The sequence below is a fragment of the Harpia harpyja genome, chromosome 5 (assembly GCF_026419915.1).
Source record: "Harpia harpyja isolate bHarHar1 chromosome 5, bHarHar1 primary haplotype, whole genome shotgun sequence".
Taxonomy (NCBI): domain Eukaryota; kingdom Metazoa; phylum Chordata; class Aves; order Accipitriformes; family Accipitridae; genus Harpia; species Harpia harpyja.
This window is the reverse complement of record NC_068944.1, coordinates 23,238,353-23,262,125: the sequence shown is the minus strand read 5'-3', so window position 1 is coordinate 23,262,125 and position 23,773 is coordinate 23,238,353. Positions and strand designations below refer to the sequence as shown.

The 23,773-nt window shown below is 39.0% G+C and overlaps 1 protein-coding gene and 1 long non-coding RNA gene across 3 annotated transcripts in view; one reads left to right on the top strand and one right to left on the bottom strand.

Moving 5' to 3' along the window:
- The first annotated feature begins 171 nt into the window (after positions 1 to 171).
- Positions 172 to 23,743, top strand: LOC128142038 (uncharacterized). Its single transcript, XR_008235249.1, has 3 exons — positions 172 to 707; positions 22,267 to 22,423; positions 23,680 to 23,743. It is a non-coding gene; the product is annotated as an uncharacterized LOC128142038 (long non-coding RNA).
- Positions 6,457 to 23,773, bottom strand: part of MYOM1 (myomesin 1) — a 78,236-nt gene continuing 60,919 nt past the window's right edge. Inside the window, exons 32-40 of one of the 2 annotated variants that reach the window (XM_052787622.1) lie at positions 23,015 to 23,053; positions 22,816 to 22,921; positions 20,814 to 20,977; positions 19,351 to 19,387; positions 19,012 to 19,034; positions 17,333 to 17,388; positions 11,984 to 12,199; positions 9,030 to 9,153; positions 6,457 to 7,820 (exon numbers count right to left, since the gene is read on the bottom strand). In XM_052787622.1, the coding sequence (XP_052643582.1) occupies positions 7,588 to 7,820; positions 9,030 to 9,153; positions 11,984 to 12,199; positions 17,333 to 17,388; positions 19,012 to 19,034; positions 19,351 to 19,387; positions 20,814 to 20,977; positions 22,816 to 22,921; positions 23,015 to 23,053 (998 nt within the window). In that variant the 3' untranslated portion in view covers positions 6,457 to 7,587. The remainder of the gene's footprint in view (positions 7,821 to 9,029; positions 9,154 to 11,983; positions 12,200 to 17,332; positions 17,389 to 19,011; positions 19,035 to 19,350; positions 19,388 to 20,813; positions 20,978 to 22,815; positions 22,922 to 23,014; positions 23,054 to 23,773) is intronic. The other variant, XM_052787620.1, reaches the window with a different exon arrangement.

The window sequence follows — 23,773 nt, the reverse complement described above, 5'->3', positions numbered from 1 at the left end:
CGCCGCGGCGCGGGCGAGTGGGCGGGCGAGGGCGCGCGCCACCTCAGCGGCGCGGTCCCGCCTCGCCCCGGGCGCCACGTGACCCTGGGGCGACGCAGGGGAGGGGGAAGGACGCGCGTGCGCGGGGCGGGCGGCGGCGGAGCGGGAGCGCGACCGATACCGCGTAACTTGCGCCGTGTGGGGCAGGAGGCGGCTGCGGGCGTTTTAACCGGCGCCAGCGAAGGGGGACAGAGGAGCAGAGACTGTGGCGACTGCGGCCTTGCCTTCTTCGCCCGCCCTCCTCCTCCTCTCCTTCCTCGGCGCCGCAGAGCCTCTCGGCGGGCGTCGGGAGGCTGCGGCCCGGCCCCGTGTTGGTGTCGCAAGCGCAGAGCGGTCGTGGCTTGGGTGACGTGACGCGACGCGACGCATCCCGGCTACCTACCGCGGTGACTCGGTTGCCGCCCGTTTCCTCAGGCGCGGGGCTGAGGTGATCGGCGGCGAAGTGCTCTCTGCAGCTATTTATAGCCGTAGTCTGAGCTGTGTCTCAGAATTAACACCTCGTGACGGGGATGTTGCAAAAGAAACTCCGCGTTCGGGGTGTTTGCTGCTTTATACGTCTGTCACTGCATCCTTCTTTTGAAGGTTACGTGCCAAGGTGTTTCGTTGTTTTTGGGTTTTTTTTAATGAAAGGGTAGAACTGCAAAATCAAAACGTGTCCAGCAGCCCAGGTATGTATTTCAGCTCAGCGGCTTCGTTGCCCATTGCTTTTCTGATTCACGCTGCTGCTCGTTGAAGTTGGCTTGATTATGTGTTATTATTTACTTGAGTCACACTATTGCCCAGAGGCCCCAGTGATACTGAGACATAATATGTACTAAACCAGGATAATATTCTCACCCCAAACAACTTGGAGAAGTAGCATAATTGGAAATACAGTTTAGGTTTCACAAGTGTGAATTAAGTGTTCTAACACTAGCCATGTTACTTCTTTATTTTACTGTACTTTTATTTGTCCACCAATTACTTTTTCATCTGCTAATCTGTTGACAAGAGCTTTGTTAAAAGCTGGCCTTGCCCCACTTGGTGTTAGAGCCATTTGGGGCTCTCACATAGGTTTTATATAACTGTCACATAAGAAATCAGGCTAGTTAACAGAGAATTCAATGCAGCTGACAAAAAGACATGCTAGCATGCAAAGTAGTATATAGACAAAGTTTACTGTGATAGTCCACGTATCTCCAAAAAGATCCTTGACAATCTTTTGTACCAGTCCTACAAAGAAATAAGATCTGTTTATTCATCTGTACCTCCTGGGACAAGCTGCCTAAAAGATTATAGTCAGTGAGTTTGCTTATTTGCAAATAATATATTTAAATCCCTTTGAGCATGGAACTAAAAAAAAAATCTATCTTTGCATAACATGCAGGCTGGATTTTAAAAGAAAGCAGTTCATGGAAGAAGACAGAAACACAGAATTACATGGATAGGGTGACTACACCATACATACGTAAAAAGAAAGAAAGGTCAGATTTCATGCCTGCTCATTTTGATAATGGTGTTGTTGTGTCAGAAATTCTGAGTTAATTTTGGAACGCTTTCCAGGACTCAGGATATATGGATGCAACACAGACTAATGGAGCAATTTTCCACCCTTCAGTGCAACCCTGTTTCAGCTGCAGCAGTTTTCTGAAGAGGCCTCCAATTTGAATATAATGTCGTAATAATAATTACCTAGCCACATTAGCATAACATCTGTCACAAACACACAGTCTGTGCTTCAGCTAATAGATCATTTCCCTGCTTTACCGAGTTCTTTATTTGGCATCTTAGTTGCTTAGTTTGTGAGGGTAACCACATCAGCGGTTGCTCTAACAGAATATTTTTACTTGTGTTCCCATGATCTTTGTTGGTCATAGCAGCAAGTGATTTTTTTAGTTGAGGAGATTCTCCTTTCCAACACTATAGACAGCCCAGTTCACAGGGAGGTAGGAGATAGGGGCTAAACCTATCATATGTCCTCAAATATCAATTTTAAGATAGATCCTATTATTAAATTAAGCCTAATCCAAAAGCAGGCTAGCTTCTTAGGTGGCAGAAAAATCTTTACTTGAAAAGGGGTAACAAATTGATATGTTATACTGTTCTATTTCACACCTGGAATAGGCTCTTCTGATTAAAAAGCATTTATTTGAAAACACAATGTTTTCCCTTTAGGTAACCTTTTCCGTTCCAAAATTGTCATCTCTAGACAATCAAAAGGCTACAGAAGTAGACAGCCCTCAGTATTTTCCTTTTGTATTCTCTACTCTTTTTGCACTTACACATAGAAGATTACAATCAAGCTGTAAAAATGGCTTGCATTTTCCACAGCTGTAGCAAGTGAGATTTGTCTCCATTCTGACTGCATGGGCTTACACACCATAGTGGTGTAGATAGAATCTCTCTACATCTATGCGTGATTTACGGTCCTTGTTGAACCATAACTCACTGGTAGTTAAATCAGGGCCCCCAGGCCACAGGAAACCTGCCAGTTCGTTTACGTTCATTTTGCCTTTTCACCACAGATGTCACTGTTATTTTCCCCATCAGGGACAGGGGAGGGTGTGATGAGAACAACCGCTTACTTTTTTTTTTTTTTTTTGGCAGAGAGGAAATAATTTGAAAGCGTGTTACCTAGTGCCATACATAAATCAGTGGGTCTGTGGCTGTTCAGCTGCCAGATCATGTCTAGCAGCAATAGTGTGTGAGAGAGGTAGCATGCTTAGGGCTGGGCAAGAAATGGTGAGGGGTCTTCAGTAGGTTAAGATACAGAGTGCCAGAGGTAAATCACAGGTCTGGGAGGATATAGGGTGCTAGGCGTGGCTTTGGTGAAGTCTCAGAAAATTTGTGGTTCTGCAGACAGTAGAGAGCTGTAGGTGTAGGGATGTAGCACCAACCCCCAGCTTGCATTGGTCCCTGAGTGCTCAACATGTTGCTGACATTTATAGATGAAAGAAAAAATGACCTTTTGCTTAGTTGTTACAGCAGTTTAAAAAAAAAAAAACAGTCTTTGGCCACTTAAGGCAAAAAAAGCTGACATCAGTGATGAGGTATTGTTATGTCATTTTGCCTGTTTGTATGCATACAGCACCCAGAAACCGTTGTTTGGATCAGTCTTTTATTCCATATCCACCATCACCCCTGCTGATATTACAGCAGTCAGGGTATCCTTAAACTTTTTTTTTTTTAATTGTTGTTTAGACTCTATCTGTTATGTCTTACCCCTAGTAAACCTCAGAGACTGCTTATTTCTGCATCTTAGTCACGACTAACACATGTCCTCTCAGGAGTGTTTCAATAACTTCTCTGAGTTATTGAAGAGTTATTCAGTATTCTCTGAGTTATCTCAGAATGACATTATGACAGGATGTAACAATTTAGTTTAGTTTATCTTTTTAATCCCATGCTGTAAGGAACTGTACCCTGAGCCACCAAAATATTTAAGCACACTAATAGTCCCGCTGTGGTTGATGGACTTGTTTGTAGGTTTGGGATATTTGATTAAGTCAGCACACTCAGATCAAGTCTCATGTGAGCAATATTTCTCCATTCTTTGTCAATCATTATCAGGTGTTCCACAAACCATTTTCTAATAGATATGACAGGGTTTCAGGCCTCCTGTTAAGAGGTTCCTTATACTTGCCAAAATCGTGGCCTAATTAAGTAGGAGGCTTTATTCTGCTGCTGTTAGTATGAGTGATGAAACAGTAAATGGAAATGACTGTGTCAGATAGGATGGAGGGTAGAAGATGCAAGGTGGGGAAAGAGGGAGGGAAAGGTGTTGCATTTGAAAATGTGCAGAAGGAGAAAGATTACAGAAAAGACATCTCACATAATGAAGTGGGAAATAAGAAAAGGGGAAAAGGCAGCGGAATATTGCAGGCAAATCTGGTGCCTTCCTTCCTCTCCTTGCCATCAGTCTCATCCCCTCACCATCTTTCTCACAGTACCTTTATCTCCAGAAGCTTTCATGGAACGGAGTAGTTTAACGTTTTTCTCTTTATAGCTTTTGTTGCTCTTTTCCCCAGGCCAACATCTTGCTTCAGTTCTTAAAGCTTATTGTCCTTTTAGCAAGACAAAAAAACTTGGGTGGAAAGATTTGTTACAGATGTCTGTCTGGTCAGTGTAAGTGCAGCTTAAATGGAATATCATTCATGTATTCACCTTACAGTTATTGTGCAAGGATACAGAGCAGAAGTCCACCCTACACTAGTTTAAGGATAATCTCACCTTGCAACTAGCTGCTTCAAAGATTATGGCTTTCTGTATTACCAAATTATGGTTTGTCAGTCTCAGACCACAGACAGATCTTCCTCAATAATTGGCTAACAAATCCAGAACTGATTCTCAGAAGAACTCAAGGACACCTGGAAACACAATTCCACTACAGTGGAAGGCAAAGCCTATTTTTTCACATCTTCTTTCATCTTCAAAAATCACCCTTTGTAATTTTGGAAGGTGATTAGATAATATAGCTTAATGCAACACTTTCCCACACTGTTAAATACAGTTGTTATAACACAAGAATATGAATTTATAATAGAGTTATAAATTTGAATATAAAGAGTAACGTATGCTGGAATGGAATATGTAGGTGAGAAAGAAGATACTATCCAAAAGTGGCACTTCAGATAAACGTTGCAACCATGTCTGCTTTTAAACGTAGTCAAATGGTTCTGTGTGTTTGATAGGAGATTCTGTTGCTTCAGAAATAATTTGCATTCTATCATCATGTAATGGACAGAGACTGAAACAGTTTTTCATAGTTATCATGGAGAATAGAATGTAAATTATACATTTAGATTACAAGAAAAAAATTATTCAACCATGGTAGCATAATAAACTTTAATATACTCAACAATTCTGTTTAATATTAATTTTGAACATTTTGTTATAGATTTGTGAACAACTACAGCTTAAATAATCAAAATGAAAAAAATTAAGGGTTTTTTTTTTTAATCTTTGGTATGTTTATTTGTATATTTCATTTACCATGCATAACAACACTATGCTCCTGGACAGCAAATAGTTTCCAGTAGAACAATACTGATGTAACTGCATTTCCATCTTTTTGAGGAACCATCCAAATTTAACAAAAAAGATCCTAAACCCTAGTGCATTTTAGTTTAAATTTTTAAAAGTATTTCCAGTAGGTTTTGATTGAAATATCAGGAAAATACTGATTTTTCTTTCAGCAAAAAGCTAAGACCTGATTCTGCTACAATGACACAAAAGAGAGATCTGCCACTGGCTTCACAGTGAGCAAAATGGGCTTTGTAATCTGAGATTTGGGACATTTTTAGAACATTCTTCTGAGATCCAGCTTGTTTTCTATTAAAACTAATGAAAAGAACCCTGGTGGCATTTTGCAGGAATTGCGTCAGGCTCTCAGTGGTACAATCTGTTCTATATAAAACTTACACACTGCTGTTGATGTTTGTGGGAGATAGGCTCCCAACCCGAAGGAGCTGTAAGAGGTGATGGATTTTTAGAGAGGTAAGGCAGGTTGAAATAACTGCCATGGCAGAGAGGAGTTATGAGTTGTGTGAAACAACCTGCAGCTTTGTAGTGTTTTGAAAGGCCAGACTCTGTAACTCTCTGGCAGAGTGATGTAATTGCACATCTGTAGATATTTATCATTTTCTGTAAGTTACCTCAGAATCTACATGCATTAAGGTTCTCATTTTAAAAGACTCTTACCATGGAAATGCTTCTTACTGCATTGCTGTATGGGACTTACGCTTACATCGTTCGCTGTTGGGCTACTCCGGTTTTCTACTAATTTAAACCATAATACATAGATGTAGAACAAGATGTCATGTAGAACTAAATCAAGCTCTACCCATCAAACAGTGCTTAAGTCTAGTAGGATGATTTTAGTTGTAGTTCAGTCTGTATTTTAAGTTTCTCCCACCATGTTTTTGTGTAGCAGTCAATATTTTGGTTTGCATCCTACATCTTCCTGTCACTCAGAATGGACCATCCAAATTATTTAAATCCTTTACTTTGTTTATAGAAATGTTATTACTCTAATTGCCTCCATATAAGCAATCTATCTAGTATTTCATCCCGCAGGAATCTTTCTGTTGGTTTTGGAAAGAGTTGAATAGAACCCTGCTGGAATTCTACTAGGAAGGAAATGGATTTCTTTCCATTGGAGATATCAGTGTCTCAGGTGTTACACATTTACATACTATTAAGATTCTTTGTTTTCTTATGCTAACAGTTCTGTAAGGATGGATTAGAAACTGATATTTCTTGTGTTTTCAGTATTTCCACATTTGTCATAGATCTAACACCCTAGAAATATCAGCAGATTGCAGTAATCTTTCATTAATAACCCATCTGGAAAAAGCCAATGATTGAACACTCTAAGAGTTGAAATCAATAAAAATATTTTCCTGGTAATTAAAATATCTTCTTTTTATTTTTTGTATTTAATAATTTCTGGTCACTTAAAAGTTGAACTCAGCTTGCATATTAACAAAGTAAATTCTGACCTTTATTTTTATTGGTTTGGTTTTCAGCTTGAACTCTGCTTCTTCCAAGGTATCTTAAGCATCCACAAATGAATCATATTTTCTTATATCCTCAGTGCATAAACATGGGAATGAACACAGTAATGAGTGTGAATGAGCGCAGTAATGATTTAAAGCAGAGATTCTTGGTTTATATTTATTCCTCACTTACATGGACTGTGAAACTACACTCTCTTATAAGAAACCAGTGGGTCTGATCCTAGTGAGGGGAAGAAGAGATAGTGTTGGGCTGAGTCACTGATGGGAAGGAGGACAGTGGGTTTAGCAGGTCTTGGAAGTAGAAATATTGCTGTAGCAAAAAGGGTGGAGAGGAATGAGCATGTGGGGCAGCTGATATTTTATGGGTTAATGCTATATCCATAGTACCTCACCATGGCCATGAGGGAATTAATGGAGAGGACTGAAAAGCAGTCATGTGGGTCTCGGTGATAAGAAATGACCAGATGTCATCCTGATCCACCTGGTGAAACAGGTTTGCATGAAAGAAACTTGGATCAAAAGAAAACCTACTTATGGCCCCCCTGCATCCATTGGAGATGGCTCTGTTTCTGGACATCTTCCCCTGTGGCCAAACTGGTCGTGGTGAAAAGTACAGCCCACATGGCATTAAAAGGACTGTATGTATGGTTTCCTTAAGAAAGTAAGCGGGGTCTGCCTCAAGCTGTGATGGCCTACAAATATCAATTAACAGATCCACATAACTGATATCAACATTCTTTTAGAGGGTCATAAATATGTCAGTTTTGGACAGGATTCGCTCTAATAATCTGCTTATCATGGACATTTTTAGTAATTAAAAATCACTTTGTCAGTACATGGATCATTATTAAGATACTTAGAAATGATTGCAGTGCAACTAATCTGGTACTGAGACATAAGTGCCCATCTACTATGCATTTAAAGTTATGAAGTATTACAAATGTTACAAAAAAACACTAATAAACTTTTGTGTTAAAGTATCATGGCTAGTCTACCACCCATGAAATCTCAGCTTGAATTTATTATCCAGATCATAACAAGATCACATTCTTCATTCAAGAACAGCAGGTTTTACTGAAGGCTTTTTTTCCAGTGGTTTCTTTCCCTGCCTATCCAAGCTTTCTGTGGGCTGAGGAACTATTTCTGCTGCTGTTGCCTTTCCATCATTCTTTGCTGCTCTCTGGTTGCTCTTGGTATCCTTTTCTGTTTCCACAAGGGGGGTTTCATTTGGATCAGGTGTGTCTTCTGTAGCAATAATTTCTTCTACAAGTGGCTTAATAAAATCTGATTTAGGAGAAGTAATGAAATGCTCAGCAACATAGAGTTACGTAGAGTAAGATTTTGCTTTCACTTTGGTTATGACCTTATCATGTTCTTTTCCTGTTTCCATACCCATATAAAGAGTTTCAGTATCACAAATAACACTACTGCTTTTTACAGAGCCAAAAGCAAACCTCAGTCTTTATGGTCTCTAATTAAAAAGCTTAAGGAGTAGAACCTGCAAAACATTTACAGATGCAAATAATTGTTTCTTACATAAGTCATCTCATTTACAGGACTGCTCAGAAATGTCTAGGCTACCTATACCAATAAGGCAAGAGAGGAAAGAAATGCAGTTAAATATTTGTTTTGCTTTAGGAGCAGAAAGGGGAGGGGAATAACAGTATAAAATGTTCTGTCAGCAATGATATAACATGTATACACCCTGTATACAAAGAAAAATACTTAGGCAAAAACATGTAAAACATGTTCTGGTAACGTTGGAATTTAAGCCTTATTTGGAGCTAAAATGCTCTACGTGCGGGAGTTGTAATTGTGAAGAATAAATCAATGTCCAAGTAGCAATATATATTAAGAGTCTAAAAGAACAGTAAAAATCTGTAATATACAAGAATGCTGAATCACTAGAGAGCTTTTAATTTTCCATCCTTTCTCTATTGGACAAAAAAATGGTCACTTATAATTCCAACTTTACCATTCAATATGGACATAAAACTAAGAGAGAATAATTGATTAATCTCAAATAGTAGCTCTACGATCAGGGTTTTCTAAAACACTTTGGCATTTAGGGTCCCTTAATTAGCAAGGCCTTTTTTTTTGTAAAGTGTCAAACATCTAGCTGCTGAAATGAGTCTCACTTTGGAAAATAACGCTATCTGTGCATGTTTATCCATGCTTAGGAGGTCTTTTCATCTGCATTTAGAAATTTGAAAGTGTTTATTAAGGCTTTAAAAAATTTCATCAGCCGGGTAAGCCAAGGTGAGAATTCACAGCCCAGTGGAAAGGTGATTTAAAAGTGTTGATTTAAATCTCTTTCACTGAGGTTTAACCTCGCAATTCATACTTTGCATTTGTTGTTGATTAAGAGCATACGTACTGTAAACTTGATTGTTTGGGACCTGAGAAGTATTGATTGGCACAGACTATTAACTGCATAATGTTTAACAATTTTTTCATTGGAGTAGAAGACCACAAAGGTGAAACTGCTCTTACCTTTCTTTTCCCCTTCCTTCCATTTGCTTGCTGTTGTTGTTTTTTTCTTTTTAGATACAGTTACATTATTTTGATCCTGTCCTTGGACTGTGTCAGTCTGTCCTGACACAGAAATCACAATCACCTGAAGCAAAGCAAGAACAAAAAGTGCAAAAGCGAGAAATGTGGATGCATCACAAATTCAGTTTGAAACCATCATAACTGAGTCCCTGGCAGCAATACATTTAGAAGCAGCTATTACTCTTTCAGGGACACACACATCTTCTAAAGCAAAGAGAAGTAGAATCCAGCCTGTTATCTGGGAGATGGCCCACTTGTATTCCCTCACAGTTCCGCCAAAAGGAGGGAGGCAGGAGGACAGATTTTTGAAAATAAAGTAGTAGAAATAACCTGCTGCCAAAATGCAATCATTATTAAAAATATGCTAAGTAGTAAACATCAGTTATCAGGTATTGCCAAGAGCAACTCGTATTCTTGTTTGTACTCTGGAGGATGGAAGAGGTGTGACACTTGCTTTTAAGGTGTATGTCCTGGGACCAAGATGGAGTGACCTGCTTATCATCCTTGAATTGGCTTTATCTCATACTAAGCAAAATTATCAAATAATATGACATGAGTTCTTTAAACTCAGAAAGCTTGCTGTATCTCAAATTACAGGTATGATTATATTTTGAAAATTAAAAATTAAGCTGTTTTACATTGGTACACAGCTGTTGTGACTAAATAGTCTGAACTTTTTTTATAACAGGTATTGATTCATTAATGTCCAAAATTACACACTTAAACCTTAAAATTGCAATAATGTCATCAAGTCTGATACTTGACTTTTAACTATTTTAGAAGATAAGGCTGTGTGAACACATACAGTGTTTACATGAAATGCTAAAAACATATTAGTTTTACATAATTCCATGTTAAAAATCCCTGTGATGTGAAATCTATTCTGGAATAAAAAAGATATCAGATAAATTTAACGTGTTCCTTGAAACCAGTGGTACTGCTCATGCATATAGTTAAGCACATGCTAAAGTGTTTTGGTAGGTCATAAATATGATCTAAATCTGGCTGGTTTTTTTAATGTTTAAGATCATAATCATTAGCCCTTTATAGAAACTGATAAAGATCTATTTAAAAGTTGAAAAAATCACCACTTTCACCATTGATAACTGTGTTGAATCTGTTGTTACCTGAGCCATTAAGAGTTCCCTCATGCTTCCACTTTGCCTTTAATGTTAGCCGACAGTAAACCTCAGGTGGCAAGGGTTTAAGTGAGCATTAACTGTACAGCACTTACTAGTGGCATCCTCACAGAAATGCCAATACTGCAGCAAAATGAGTGCCTGGGAAACAGCACTATTTGTGCAGTCACAGTAACTAAAAATGACAAGAGAAAGTATGTGAAAGGTGCACACAGATCATGCTTATACTGAAAATATATATGTTAGTTCTTCAGATTTTGGTGTGAAGAATTGTGCTGTTGTGAGACTAGTAATGAAAAGGATTATTCGTATGGCACATTGCTCTCCTAATTAGGAATTGGGCTGATAACTGCTTCTGATCATATAGGATATATATTGTATCCCCTGTATATATCATACATATGTCCAGCAGGATGGACATACATGTACATTCTGTTGCTCTTCCTCAGCTAATAATAATCAGTAGCATTGTAAAATAGCTGACATGTAGTTTTTAATCTATATCAGTGTGTTCAAAGATCTGAACTAATGTTTTTTGACTGAAACATTTTTATCTGAAAAAAAACCCCACATTTTTTTCTAAGTTCCAGTGAAGATTCTTTTTGTACCTTTAAAAGATCTTGACAAAATATGTTATTTCTGACCTCCAGTGTTAAGTTTGGATGAAATTAACTGAGGTCTCTGTCTAACAAATCATGAGCGGGTCTATTGAATTGCATGAGACTACTCCTGTGCCTGAATTTGTAAAAATACCTTGTTGAGTTGAGATGTGAAGTAGTGAAGGTCTGGACAGAAAGGTGTGAAGAGATGCCATTGTGGGTTTTGTCATGAACAGTGAAGATTAACAGGGATCTGGAGGGAAGCTACAGGTAATTACAGTGGTGAAAGCATTAAGAGACTAAGATAGTGTGCACAACTACCAGAACCATGACTAGTAAAACAAGACACAGTGAAACGAGCTTGTGATGGAAGGAAAGAAGTGAATTCAGTTTATTTGTGAACATAGAGGAGAGTTCGTACATTTTTGCAGACACACACACACATTAGTATTCTGGCCTCCTAAGCCTAATTTTCATTTATGTTACAGTACTTTTACCCCAACTGGGCAGATTAGACAATATTTATGGATGTAAATGACATCCATATTAAGGCCTGTCTAAGTTAACACAGCAATACAAAGGGGCCTTAATGTAGACAAAAAACAGCTCTAATTTCTCCGTGATTTAATTCTCTAACACATTCCATCTATGCTACTTTACCAAAGTTGGAACAAATCTAGCCTGCTGCTCAAAAATGCCTCAGTCATTTTTTATCTTTCCATCTACCTCATCAGTTGCCTCCACTGAAACTATTCTTCACCCTTTCCATTTTTGTTGTAGGGTCAAATGCTCCAGGAATGGCGTCAAATGGCATAGGGTCAAATGGTGGACCTCTCTTTACAGCCAGCATGCATTTGGCCTGGCTGAAGATGCTACAGCTAGGTTCTGTTAAGTTAGCAGTAAGATAATATTTAGGAAAGGCCCTGTTTTCCCTGGCAGAATTAAGTGCATTAGAAGCAAAAGTGAAGTGAATGGAAAATCCAAGGCTGCCTGCTAAAGCAGAAAGCCATTTACACACACAGAGAATGTCAGCCTATCATCCAAAATCTCCCCATACTTCTGTTTTCTAGTCTTAAATTCACACTTTTGTTTTCTTATCTTCTTTCTTTTTCTCTTGCTCAGACTGTCTCTCTTCCTCAGGTATGAACACACTTACAGTGACGTCGCTGGTCTCTGTGCCGTACTTGTTCTTCACCACAATGCTGTATTTCCCAGAGTCAAGTGTGGACACAGTAGAAATGGTAAAGCTGACGTTTTTTCCAGATTCAAATTTCAGGATGCAATTAGCATCTGATACAAATGGTTTTTCATTCTTCAGCCATGAGACCTCTGGGGTAGGATCTCCCCAGACAGTGCAAGAAAGATTAAGTGCCTATAGAAAAAGCACAAAAGGATTATAAGTAAAAGTCAGTAAATATTTGCTGTGGTTTTTGATGCCTGACTCTCCACATGTTCCAACTCCCTATTTAGATTCCTGCTTTTAGTAAATGGATGCATATCATCATCAGTAATCAATAATTTTTGTCAGTCTTCTGTATCATAAAGGAAAAGAAGGAACTCAGTTAATTCAAAACCACCATTAAAACCTTTCAATATTTTATGGACCTTCTTCTCTACTCTCATAATCATTAATAGAGCTTTCTCCATGCATATTGTTTAATATAAAATTAGATATCTCCATTTATATGTTAGACCTGAAATGAGAATTTGAGGAATTGTCAGATGGATTTGTTCATGTTAAGCTCACTATATATTTACCCCAGAAGTAAAGATAGTGTGCCTGCCTTTTTAAATAACTAAGAACAAAGTGTCCCTAGAATATTTTGTTTAATTTAGAATCTTTTTAAACTATGCCCTGACAGCTCTTCCAACAGACTTGAATTGTTTTATACACTCCTGTAAAACTATTTTTAACTGAAATCAATACAGGCTTTACCCTTTCTTTGGTGTTTGTATAAGTATTTCCCTTTGATGTTGGTAATGTTCTTAAGGGCTGAATTCAGGCCCATCAGACTGAAGGAAGTATCTTCATTGTCAGAGAGTCAGTTGTTGGAGAGATCACTGGCAGTTGGATACTTTCTGTAGGCTGGCAAGTCTATTGTGCACGCAATGTTCAGGCCTCCTTTTTTTGTTGTCAGCTGAGAAATTAATGTTTGGGAGATACTGATATATTAAATGATCCCCTACTCTGGTCACAGTGCCATGGGAATCTTCTCAAATGAGTTTGCAAAAGTGACTATCACATAGAGAGTCAAATGTGAAAAACGTTCACATGAAACTTCAGTGGTATATAGGCCTTTCTCTGGATCTTTATTTAGGAAGGAATCTATTTATATCTAACTATTAAATAGTACATTGGTCTGAATTTAAAATGTTATTCAAAGTGGAATCTAACTTCTCAATTGGAAATTGAAGAATTTTTACTGCAGAGAAAATGGTCTTCAGTGGTTCATTAGGAATGGACTAAGTGATATGTAAGGAATGGACAAGCCTCCACTTGACTGGAATCAACTTTCTCTTCCATTTTTTTTAAAGGCTCTTGATAAAACTACATCAAAAGTAGAGACAACTGAAGAGCACTCACATTGTTGGCCTTATAGGCTGTCATGATAAAAATCTACTCTAAGAAATCTATTTACAGGCTACCTTCCCTTCACCTCTCTGCTCCTTATCTGGTAGTGTGATGGTGGAAGATGGGACAGAAGAAAGACACCCAGAAGGCTGTTGAAAGGAGCAGATAGAAAAAGTGGATACCTCTGTAAAAATGAAAGATTTTTGTACCTCTGAGAACAAAATAAAAAACAAATAAATCCCACGTGCTCTAAGGACCAAAATGAGAATAAAAGGGAGGGGGGATTCTTTCCTCCATCAACAACACATAATTCTTGGTACTGAAGGAAAGGCAAATTCCAAGTGAGAGGTTGGCATGGTGGAAATGGCCATGCAAGTTATGGCACAGTGGAAATGGCCTCTATCTGATTTCCTGCAGCACCTACAGCTGGTGACTGTGTGGGGCTGCTGACTGCCTTCTCTCATAGCCCACTGGTGTGAATGTGAATGTCGTTTTGATTGCCATCAGTCCATCTTTTTGAAAAACAAGGGGAAAACAAGAGGTTTTACATTCCCCCCCCCCTTCCTTATCTCTCTCGATACAAACATGCCCTCAGCCTCAGCCAGGCATTGCATATGGGTCCCTTCAGGTGCTCAGTATTTCTTTATTGTCTTCTGATTCTCTAGCAAGCAAGAGATCACCACCAAGTGGCCCCAGCTGCCACTCCAAGATGCTAATGAGCTGACATCCATGTCCAGACAGCTCTATAAGTGGCATCATGCAAACCTTGGGTATTTGAAGTGGTGTCAGTATTCCTTAATTCAAAGAGATTCAAGCAGCAGTGATGACTTTTTTGTCCTTCTAAATCATTCCTTAAAATAGCTGTTTTGCTTAACCTTGCATCACTAGCTCCTGTTTGACATCAGTGCTCCTCTTGATGTTCCCAACTCTTATTATTTATTTTCCAGCTACTAATGTGCAGAGATATATCTTCTCATTCACTATGTAGATGGTGAGGTCTTTGGTTTTCTAGAAGGTAATTCCATAATTATGGAGCCTTAGCCAAGGAGAAGTGATTGGCCACTGCAACTGCACCTATCTGTTTCAGATTTTCTGTTCTTTGGGCAGGAGATTGCCTTTGCTCATGTATATCTTTATTACTTACTGAAACCCCTGATTATAATGCTGTATTCAACCTGAAATCCTTATCCTGGTAAAAAAAGTGTGTCCTGTACTCTGGTGGGGAAGATGCACCCTTCCCTTCAAGATAATGCCCCTTTTCCAGTAGTTGTCTGGCTCTGATGATTGTCTGGGGCAGGGGTGTGGGGAAAAGGACTGGAAACCTGTCTAGATCTTGTGGTTAGTGAATGAAATCTATCAGGAAATCTGATCTATCTGAAAAATGCTGGGTGAGTAAATCCCATCTCTTTGAGCCGTATCTCAGTATTTCGGAGCTCCACACAGAAGTTCCCATAACAAGTCAGCACCTGGGGCATTGAGCCATCTGCACTTGGAGCAACCAGCAGCTGCAAGTCCAGACTCTTTGTGCTCCCCCATTACCTTTTCTGCCTTTCACTGCAGGTTATCGTGAGTCAGGTAGTACATGTGGCAGAGGGAAATGGGTCATTGTATTTCAAGTATTGCTGTTCCTCTTGCATATTAGCACAAACTCACATTCATGGGTGGTTTGGGCTAAGATGCCAGTGAGTGAATTGGAGCAGCTCAATGAGGGGAACCTGCTCGCTTCTTTCAGCCTACCTATGAGAGCACCTACCCCTGCCAAAAGTGTAGAATGGGGAGTTGGTGGGCAGAAGGATGTAACATGTTGCTTCTAGGTCTGAAAGTGCCCATCTGTCAGAATCCTAAGCCTCTCCTTTTAAAAATAAAACCCCCTTACTCACTTACAGGCCTTCATTAAAACAGCCACTTAGGTTAATTTGGCCAGCTGTACACAAAACTTATGCTAGTATTCTCTGTCAGATCAAATTCCTCCCTAATATGAACTGACACTTAGCCTTTTCCAATTATATCACACTGCTGAAGAGCATTTATGTCTATCAGTGGAAGCCTCTTAGACCATCTGGAAGACTGTTTGATTAACACTGGGTAAACACTGGTTCATTCGTTCTCACACATATCCTTCAGATCACATGTAAAAAGCTAATAAATAGCATCACAGTCACAGTGTTTTTGAGATATGCGTATGCTTGGAAGTTCAATCTAGGTATACCAATCTGTTCATATAACTTTGTAGTTATGGCTGCACTGGTATTCAGAATCAAAGCTTGCAATTGCCAGTCCTCTGCTACCTCATTTACTGTTTTTCAAAATCCTTGATGATTGTGCAATTTGCGTGAATTACACAACAGAGAACTGCATTCCCCTCTCTCCAGCATATATGCAAACAACAGACAGATGAGCCAACACCACCCAAACAAGCAGTTTTCCCTGATCACTCTCTGTCCTACTCCATTTCTTGAAACAACCATCTACTGAATCTAGAAACATAAGGTCAAGGATATTTGTCATGAGTTCTGGGAGTTTTTCAGTCACTTATTCAAACATTACAAATGTCCTTACTGTCAAGGACAATGTGTGTCTGGGTAAGATTTTGCAACCTATTTTTTACAAACTCCCTTTTTATAAACACTACACATTTTGCTTCAGTGAGCTCATACTTGACTTCATATCAACTCTCTTTTGGCAGAAAGCTTAAAACTGGTAATAACCAGTAATTTATCCCCTGCCAAAGCAATATGAGAATCTTGTCTCCAAGCACAAGCATTATTAGCTGAGAATCTGCAAATTCTTTGTTTCTTTGTGTCTTCTACCTACAGTTACGATGCTCATTTGAGCGCTTCTTACTTGTACAGCATTTCCCAAACTGCTAAATCCTTTAATGAAAGGTTTAACAAAATATTATTTCATTTTTTAATGCCAACATACTTAATTTTCACAGAACTGCTGCAGTCTACTATCTGTTGGCTATGCTATATCTCGCGTTGTTAAGCAATTCAGACCAAGATTTTAGATTCTTAACACTTCTGCTCAGCTTATAATCAAATACTTTTAACCCAGCTGACCTACTGCCAGATAAAGCCAGAAATATCAGGAAGCGGCCTTACTGTAGTTGTCATGTTACAGGTATTCAGTGACGTTCATGTGCCCTATTTCAATGTTCGCATACACTGTAAAGAGGAACGGGCTAGCGGCAGATCAGCGGGAAGTGAAGAGCAGGCACCTCTTGGTCTCAGTACTATTAAGCAGCAACTTGTAGAAGCAGTGCACTAGGAAAAGGTTGTGAGATTGAGAACTGACTTTCTGGGTCATCTGTTCTGTGCTGAAGCATCGATGTAGCTGTGTTCCTCTGGGAGTGCCTTGCAATAATCTTTCAGCTAAACTCTGCTAATATAATCCAGTGTAACACCAGTGACTTCTTTTGACTTCCTTCTTATTTACCCTGATGAAATAGAGAAAAGTTTCTCCTTTTGTCTGGATGACAATTGAGTTGTTATGGTTTACTACGTTCACATCATTTAAAAGCCAGCCTTGATAGGTGTGACTATCTTGCCACATTGCAAGGAAGTTAACTGCAAAAGACATAGAATGACTAGCTATCTTGTAAAAAAGGAATTAAGCTTCCCTGATACCCTGTTACAAAAAAATCTGTGAAACCTGTGCATGAATTTTTAAAGAGCTGGTTATATAAGGAGTTTTAGTCTCAACTCACATTGTCATCTCACTTTTAGCTAATGCTTAAGAAAAGACACTGCCCTGAATACATACACCCATCTGTGCAAGATAGTTGGATTATGTACAGAAGGTAGGGGATGAATAAATAATGTAGCAGATTTTAAAGACAGCATCTTTAAAAAAAAGGTGAATATTTTCCCATCATTGAAAGGCATTCAAGCTGTTGGGCTGTTGCGTAAATCTTTAGTTAATTTACTGTACCTTGCCCTCCTGGATGGTGACAACATCAGGCAAACCTCCAAGTACCCGTGCACGATCTGGAAATAAATAAGCATAATTTTCTTTAGTGTCTCAAAATCAACTGTGTCCCAGATTCTGTTTCCCCTCTAGTTCTTTCCTTTTATCTTATTTATGTACAACTTGCCTCTGATATCTGGGCTAGCAGAGAACTATTCAGCATTCTTAGCACACCATTCGGACTTTAAAAAATGTTGAAATCCCAGCAAAAGATGTGTTAATAGCTGGTGTCAGTCACTTACAGAGGGGAATTAAAGTACATGTGCTGTGTCCTGCAGATTTTGCTATCAATTCAGTGTTACTTCTGAGTGCACAAAAAAAATCTGAATTTTTGAGATCTGGTGTTCTAAATTTTTAGTGTTGTAAGCTAAAAACGTTGTGTTTCCAAAAGGAAAGGAATGACACCTAATGAAGTGGTGGAGATTAGTTTTGATCTAGATACAAAGACAGACTTCAGTCTCAGTGACAGCAGTGAAATTCCACCACTTTGTACATATTGGGCGTGTAAATGAGATCAATACCTGGTCTAATTTTAAGCTCAGAGTCCCATAGGAATCTTACACAAGTACAAATAAGCTGACCACATGTGGGCTTTGGTGCACTTATTCCGGAATATGTGTTTTGTTTGTTATACATCTTGGTGGAGGCTGGCAGAGGAAGGAAATGACTATACAGAATGTTCCCCTCTAATGTATTCTGTAAAAGATGTGCTCTGGAGCACAGAGATAACCTTATGAGACCAGGAACGGGACTGTGTTATGTCAAGTAACATGGCAGCCCTTTATGAATGGGGTCCAGGGTTAGAAATGAAATGCCCAGGGCATGGCTATTACTGATCCCTTTGCACTGTCTCAGCTGGGATATGTAGGGATCACTGTATGTATCCAAGCCCTGCTCTGTTTGGAGTATACATCCAAGAGGAGTTAGCTCAGATCTTTCTACACATTTTTCTCCAATAACTTTTCAAATGCCAGTTCTGCCCCCTCATTTTTATACAGGTCTGAAAGTCATCTGCAGTGGGAGAACTTTTTGATGTGTTACATTTTTTCCATGCATTTTTCTGTAAACAGGGAGAATATTGAGCTTAATAATTCAAGTTGAATTCTAATGACTTATTCCATAAGTAATTAATACATACTTTTGTTTTAGTTACTATGTTGGAATTGACACACAGGCAAAAGTATGAGGAGATTCAGGGATCTGTCTTTTAGCAATGCAAAAGCTACTGTTGCTTTCTTGCCCATTTCTGTATGTAATGCAGAATCATTTGACATTTTAGATAGTTCAAAACTAGCCAAGTGATTTCCTCCATCTTTAAAAACAAAGTGACTTTTGTGCAGAGAGATCTCAGCAATAAAGCTAATTTTTAGAGAAGGCTAACTGGTAATGAGAACAGGAGCTTAGACAGGAAAAATCAACATAACCCATAACTATAATGTGTTTAGCTGCAATGTGCACCAATGTTAAATCACTAAAAGGTCACTCTCCTTGCTTCTCCTTGGCGTAAGGACAAACTCATTTTAGAATGAGCACGCACACACATGTATACATGCCCTCCCTTTCCCAACACACAACATTCCTGGAGAGGAAGAAAACCTTCATAAGCAGTTTATTGCAACCGTTGTCAAAGAGGGCCCACTTACTTTTCTCTGCAATTGCAGCTTGCCTGGAGTTGAAAGAAACAAAAAGAAAGTCCAATTTCAGTTAAGGTTTACTTAGAGTGATTGAAAAAATAGCTTATCTTTTTAACTGCCTTTAATCTGTTAAGGAAAATCTCTCATATCATTTGGCAATACTGCTTTTTCTTTGTTACCTAACTGTTATATAAGAGTTACACCAAAGAAGTCACATGCAAAACTCCTACAGGCTTCTGTAGGACTAGGATTTGTTTCATAGGATATAGTTAGCTACAGCACAAAACAAACAAATACTGTTATTATTTTATAGCTGCCATTACTGTATTTAGATGGCATAATACTTACTTTAATCTCTGGAACTCAGCAAAGGCTTCATCAAATGCTTTGTAAAGAGAAAAGTTGATTTTAAAGGTAGGTTCAGAGATAAATCATCACATTTAAATTTAAAATGTAGAAATAAATTTAAAATGTAGACATTATTAAAGAAATATCAATGGATGCATGCATGTATATTGTGTAAGTCCTAAAATGCTGAATGGTTCAACTAATAAAGGCCATCTTGTATACGGCAGATATTATATATACATATGAACGCATAAACACACTTTTTTTTTTCTTCTAAAAGTCAGGCTTCAAGACAAAGAGATAGCAGGAGAGCAATAGGCTGAAATAATTTCACAAAGCCGAGGAAGAAACCCACAGTACACCACCTAAATGATAGCTTACGGCAGTGGTCTCCCAAACTCTTTTGATCGTACAGCCCTATCTAAAATTTTTTGAGCATGCACCCCCAATATATGTATATTTATTTACAAATTATGTAGATGTACTACTGAAGTTCTCATATTTTCTTCCCGCACCCCAGCAGATCACCTTGCATGCACCCCACTTCAGAGACCACTGGCTTATGGAATACAAGAGATCTGTTTTTTCCAAGTGCTTTTTACATCTGCTCTGAAGCATCACACTGATGGCCATGAACAAACCAAACAGCAAGCTGTTATCTCCTTTGTAAATTCAGGCTAAGCTACCATCATATGGGAGGTCAACCTCTCCCGCTTTGAAAGGGAAGAAGAAATCTCTTTTCTCAGAAGGTGGAGATAGAGTACAGTAGAAGCAACGTGGAGATGATTATAAGGTTAGTGCCCTTACACAGAGCTTGCAGACCCAAAGTGAAGCTTTAGGCATGGGAAGAGCTGGGGATGGAAACTTAGCAGTTTGGAAGGAGTTAATCTGTTCCCTAGGATCTGAGAGGTCTCTCGGAGTAAAAGCTTCCAACAGTCAATCCAAATAATTTTAGCTGTTCCCCTAACAGTCCTTCATAGTGTTCATGAAAGGTCTTGAAATCTCTGAAGAATAAGGATTATATCCTATTATATCCATCAAAGAAATATAGTAGGAAAGTAACAGAACAAACTTGTCCCTCACTTTCTTCTCCAAATATTGCTTGGAAGGGAGAGAGACAGAAGGCATTCAGTGCTACAACTTTTATTTAAAACTGCCAATCAATGCCAGCAACACAAGGGGTTTTGTAAGATAGCTCAGAAACTGGGCTGACATCTCAGTAGGCAAACTGTAAGCGGGTATTTGGAATAGGAAAAAGCCATTCGTAATTTATGACCCGAGAGCACAGGTTGAGGAAAACAAATTGCACTGTCCCCACAAACACTGCCAGGCTGCTGGGTACACACACAGACCCTACAACCCAATGGGTAACAGGACTGTAGCAACATCCTGCTGTAGATGCTCCTACCCTGCCACAGTGTAATGCCCACATACAGGTGACGTTAGCAGAGGGAAAGGCCTACCTTGTCCAGAAAGATCCACTGTCTTCTTGTGTCCAGTTTTACCATCAAAGAGTTCCATTGTGTATTTGCCTTTGTCCTGTGGAGTTGGCTCATTGATCTGCAACCAGATCTGCTCCCCGGTGACACCAGTCTTCACTCGGTCGGTAAACCTAATCTGGGTATCACTGAAAAATACAAAACAATTTTACCCTTTCGTTTTACTGGAGTATAAATGGGATTTGCTCATGTTGAGTCACTGAGTACATCTGCAGTTACTAAATGATTTCCAAGGTGCTATGGTATGCCACCATATTTTGAAACTTTTGAAGTCAAATTCTTGCTAAAGCTGTGGGCCACCGGGGCAGAATAGGTATGACAGCCTTTCCCTGTTCGAGGTCTAGCTCTCCTCAAACCTTGCAGAAAGGTTATGCATCTTAGTCGATGACCTGAGCCGTAGAAGATTTATACAAATTTAAAAGCCAGATCTCTGAAGGGTAATCCATGCATCCTCAAATGTTTATGTTCTCTTTTTAGCATAGGTTTATTTCTGCTTGAGCAAAACAGAACTATACAGGACTGTACCTACAAAAACCCACGCTTTCGTCACAAATGGTGTTTGCCCAGTTGGAATGTTTTCTGGTGCTCTGCTATGCTTTGGCATTTACAATTAAATATACTGTGACATAAGTATATCTTCTTCCACAGTAAATAGCAATTTCTTACCTCTCTAGCTAAACAGTTAATTGCCCTGGATAAGGGAAAAGATATTTGTCAAATAAGCTACTCATTTTATTTTTATCTTTAAACTGATAACTTCAAATATACTGGAGGGACAAAGAACATTTTTTCTAGATTAATTTGATGTGCTTCAAGATAAAACTAATTTCTAAAAATTAAATAAAGAGAGAGAAAGAAAGAAAGAGAAAGAAAGAAAAAAGAAAGAAAGAGAAAGAAAGAAAAAAGAAAGAAAGAAAAAGAAAGAAAGAGAAATTTGAGAGGGGAAAAAAAACCCAGAATACTTCATATTCACTTATAGTCTTGAAATACTTAGGACTCCTGGTGATACCAGGTCAAAATGGGTGCCAAGAAACAGCAAAACCTCAAACTGCTTTCATTTCTCTGACAGGGTTGCTGGTTAGCATCAGTGTGAATCACAGCCAGACTGCTACAGCACATCCTGGGTATTCTGTGCCTCATTTACATGAGTTTTATCGAGAGATCAGTAATTCAGATTCCATCCTAAAGACTAACTACTACCATGTCCACAGGAAGTGAAACAGCAAGAATAGTAATAATAAATTTGAAGCCATCTAAGTTGTTTACTTCTCTGGGTTTTCCAGTGCATGCTGTTTGTGCTGGCTGAGAATTCAAAGCTGTCTCATGGATTTGGATATGCAACTCCCAATAATTTTATGGGGAGCTGGGCATTCAAATTCTTTTTAAAAATCTCAGTTCTTCTGTCTGTCTTGGTTAGGTTCGTAGCGCTCGCAGGAGGGACTGTCTGGATTTTACAGCCGCGGGCACACGCTGGAACTTGCTTTGCCTCCTAAACATGAACCCATGCATTAAGACGACGTGCCCGGTTGTCCCAGTTCCCGTGAACTGCAGCTTCTAGACAAGCAGACCTCCAGGTAGGTATCTCTGAACCCGTGGTGCTCGCCTCTTTTAAACCTTGTCGGTCTCTCAGGTTATATTTGCATCGCTCCTTAAAACTGATTCAGGGAAAGATGCAGCTCCCATCCGGGAGGTGGGGAGTGCTCTGAAGCAACATGGCCCTGACAGCATCCCATGGCATGGGACTATCTGTCTCATGAGGGCAATGACAGGAGGGCCCTGCACCACCAACACCTGACTCTAGTACTAGTTTCGTGTGGCTGTAATTCGCTGAAACTAACTCATGTGAGAGAAGGACTCATGAGAGATGAGAAGAAACCTGGGCCTTGTCTCTCTCATATATCCAGGTTCTTTCTGAGTCTATAAAAACAAAATTGCACTGACTTTTGCAAAGCTTTTGCGTACTTACTTGTGCATCCATCCTACTCTCAGATCTTCCACATAATAAGTAACATAGGAGTACAGTCTGATACCCTCAGCTGTGCTCTGGATTTTCAGGTCTGTGGCAGATAAAGCTGAAAAAAGAGCACATGGTTTTATGCAGCCATGCAGCCATTCACTGAGTGTCACAATGAGTCATTCATTCGAAAAGAGAATTAAGTGCTTACCAATCCTTCTGCATACTTCATTCATCAGATCTGCAAAAGCTGTGGAAATAAAATCCAGAGACTAAGACTCTGTGTCTGCAGCTGAAACACAGTCAATAATAGGACAAGTACTGGCTCTGAAATATTGTCCCCAGTAGGTTTGAAAAAGAAATCGGACCTACCTTATAATGCATATTAGAAATCTAAGTGATGCAGAAATATAGTCTGTTATTCCACCATTTCCAGACTTTATTTAACTGCAGCCTTGATGAACACTACTGCAGCTGAACAGAACTTTTTTTTTTTTTTTAAATTACACTATTCAGTTGGAATGCTAACCTATCTATATACATTCTATTGGATAGGATTTTTTTCATTTGCTTGGAAATGTAAGTGAGATTTTAAAAATATGGTAATCACAATGAGTGGAAAGGCCCCTAAATAAATGAATGGCAAAACATAATAAAAATGTGAAATCTTTTAAAGTTATGTAGTTCTATAATTTCTTTTTATGCTGGTAGACTTACACTACTGATGGCCCCCTGAGGAAACCTGTTATCATTTTGCTTAGTGTTAGTCATTGTATTCTCCCAAACTTATACAGAATCCAGATGCAATGAGCTGTATTCAAACATTATTTGAATGGAAAAATCTCAGTTTTTCTAATGAGATGATCTTGTATACAGGAGGAACAAAGCCACAGGAAGGTGACACATGCAGTTGCCGGTACTACCCTGAACCCGCTTGCAGGTGAGCAGTCAGGCTGTCAGCTGGTGTGGC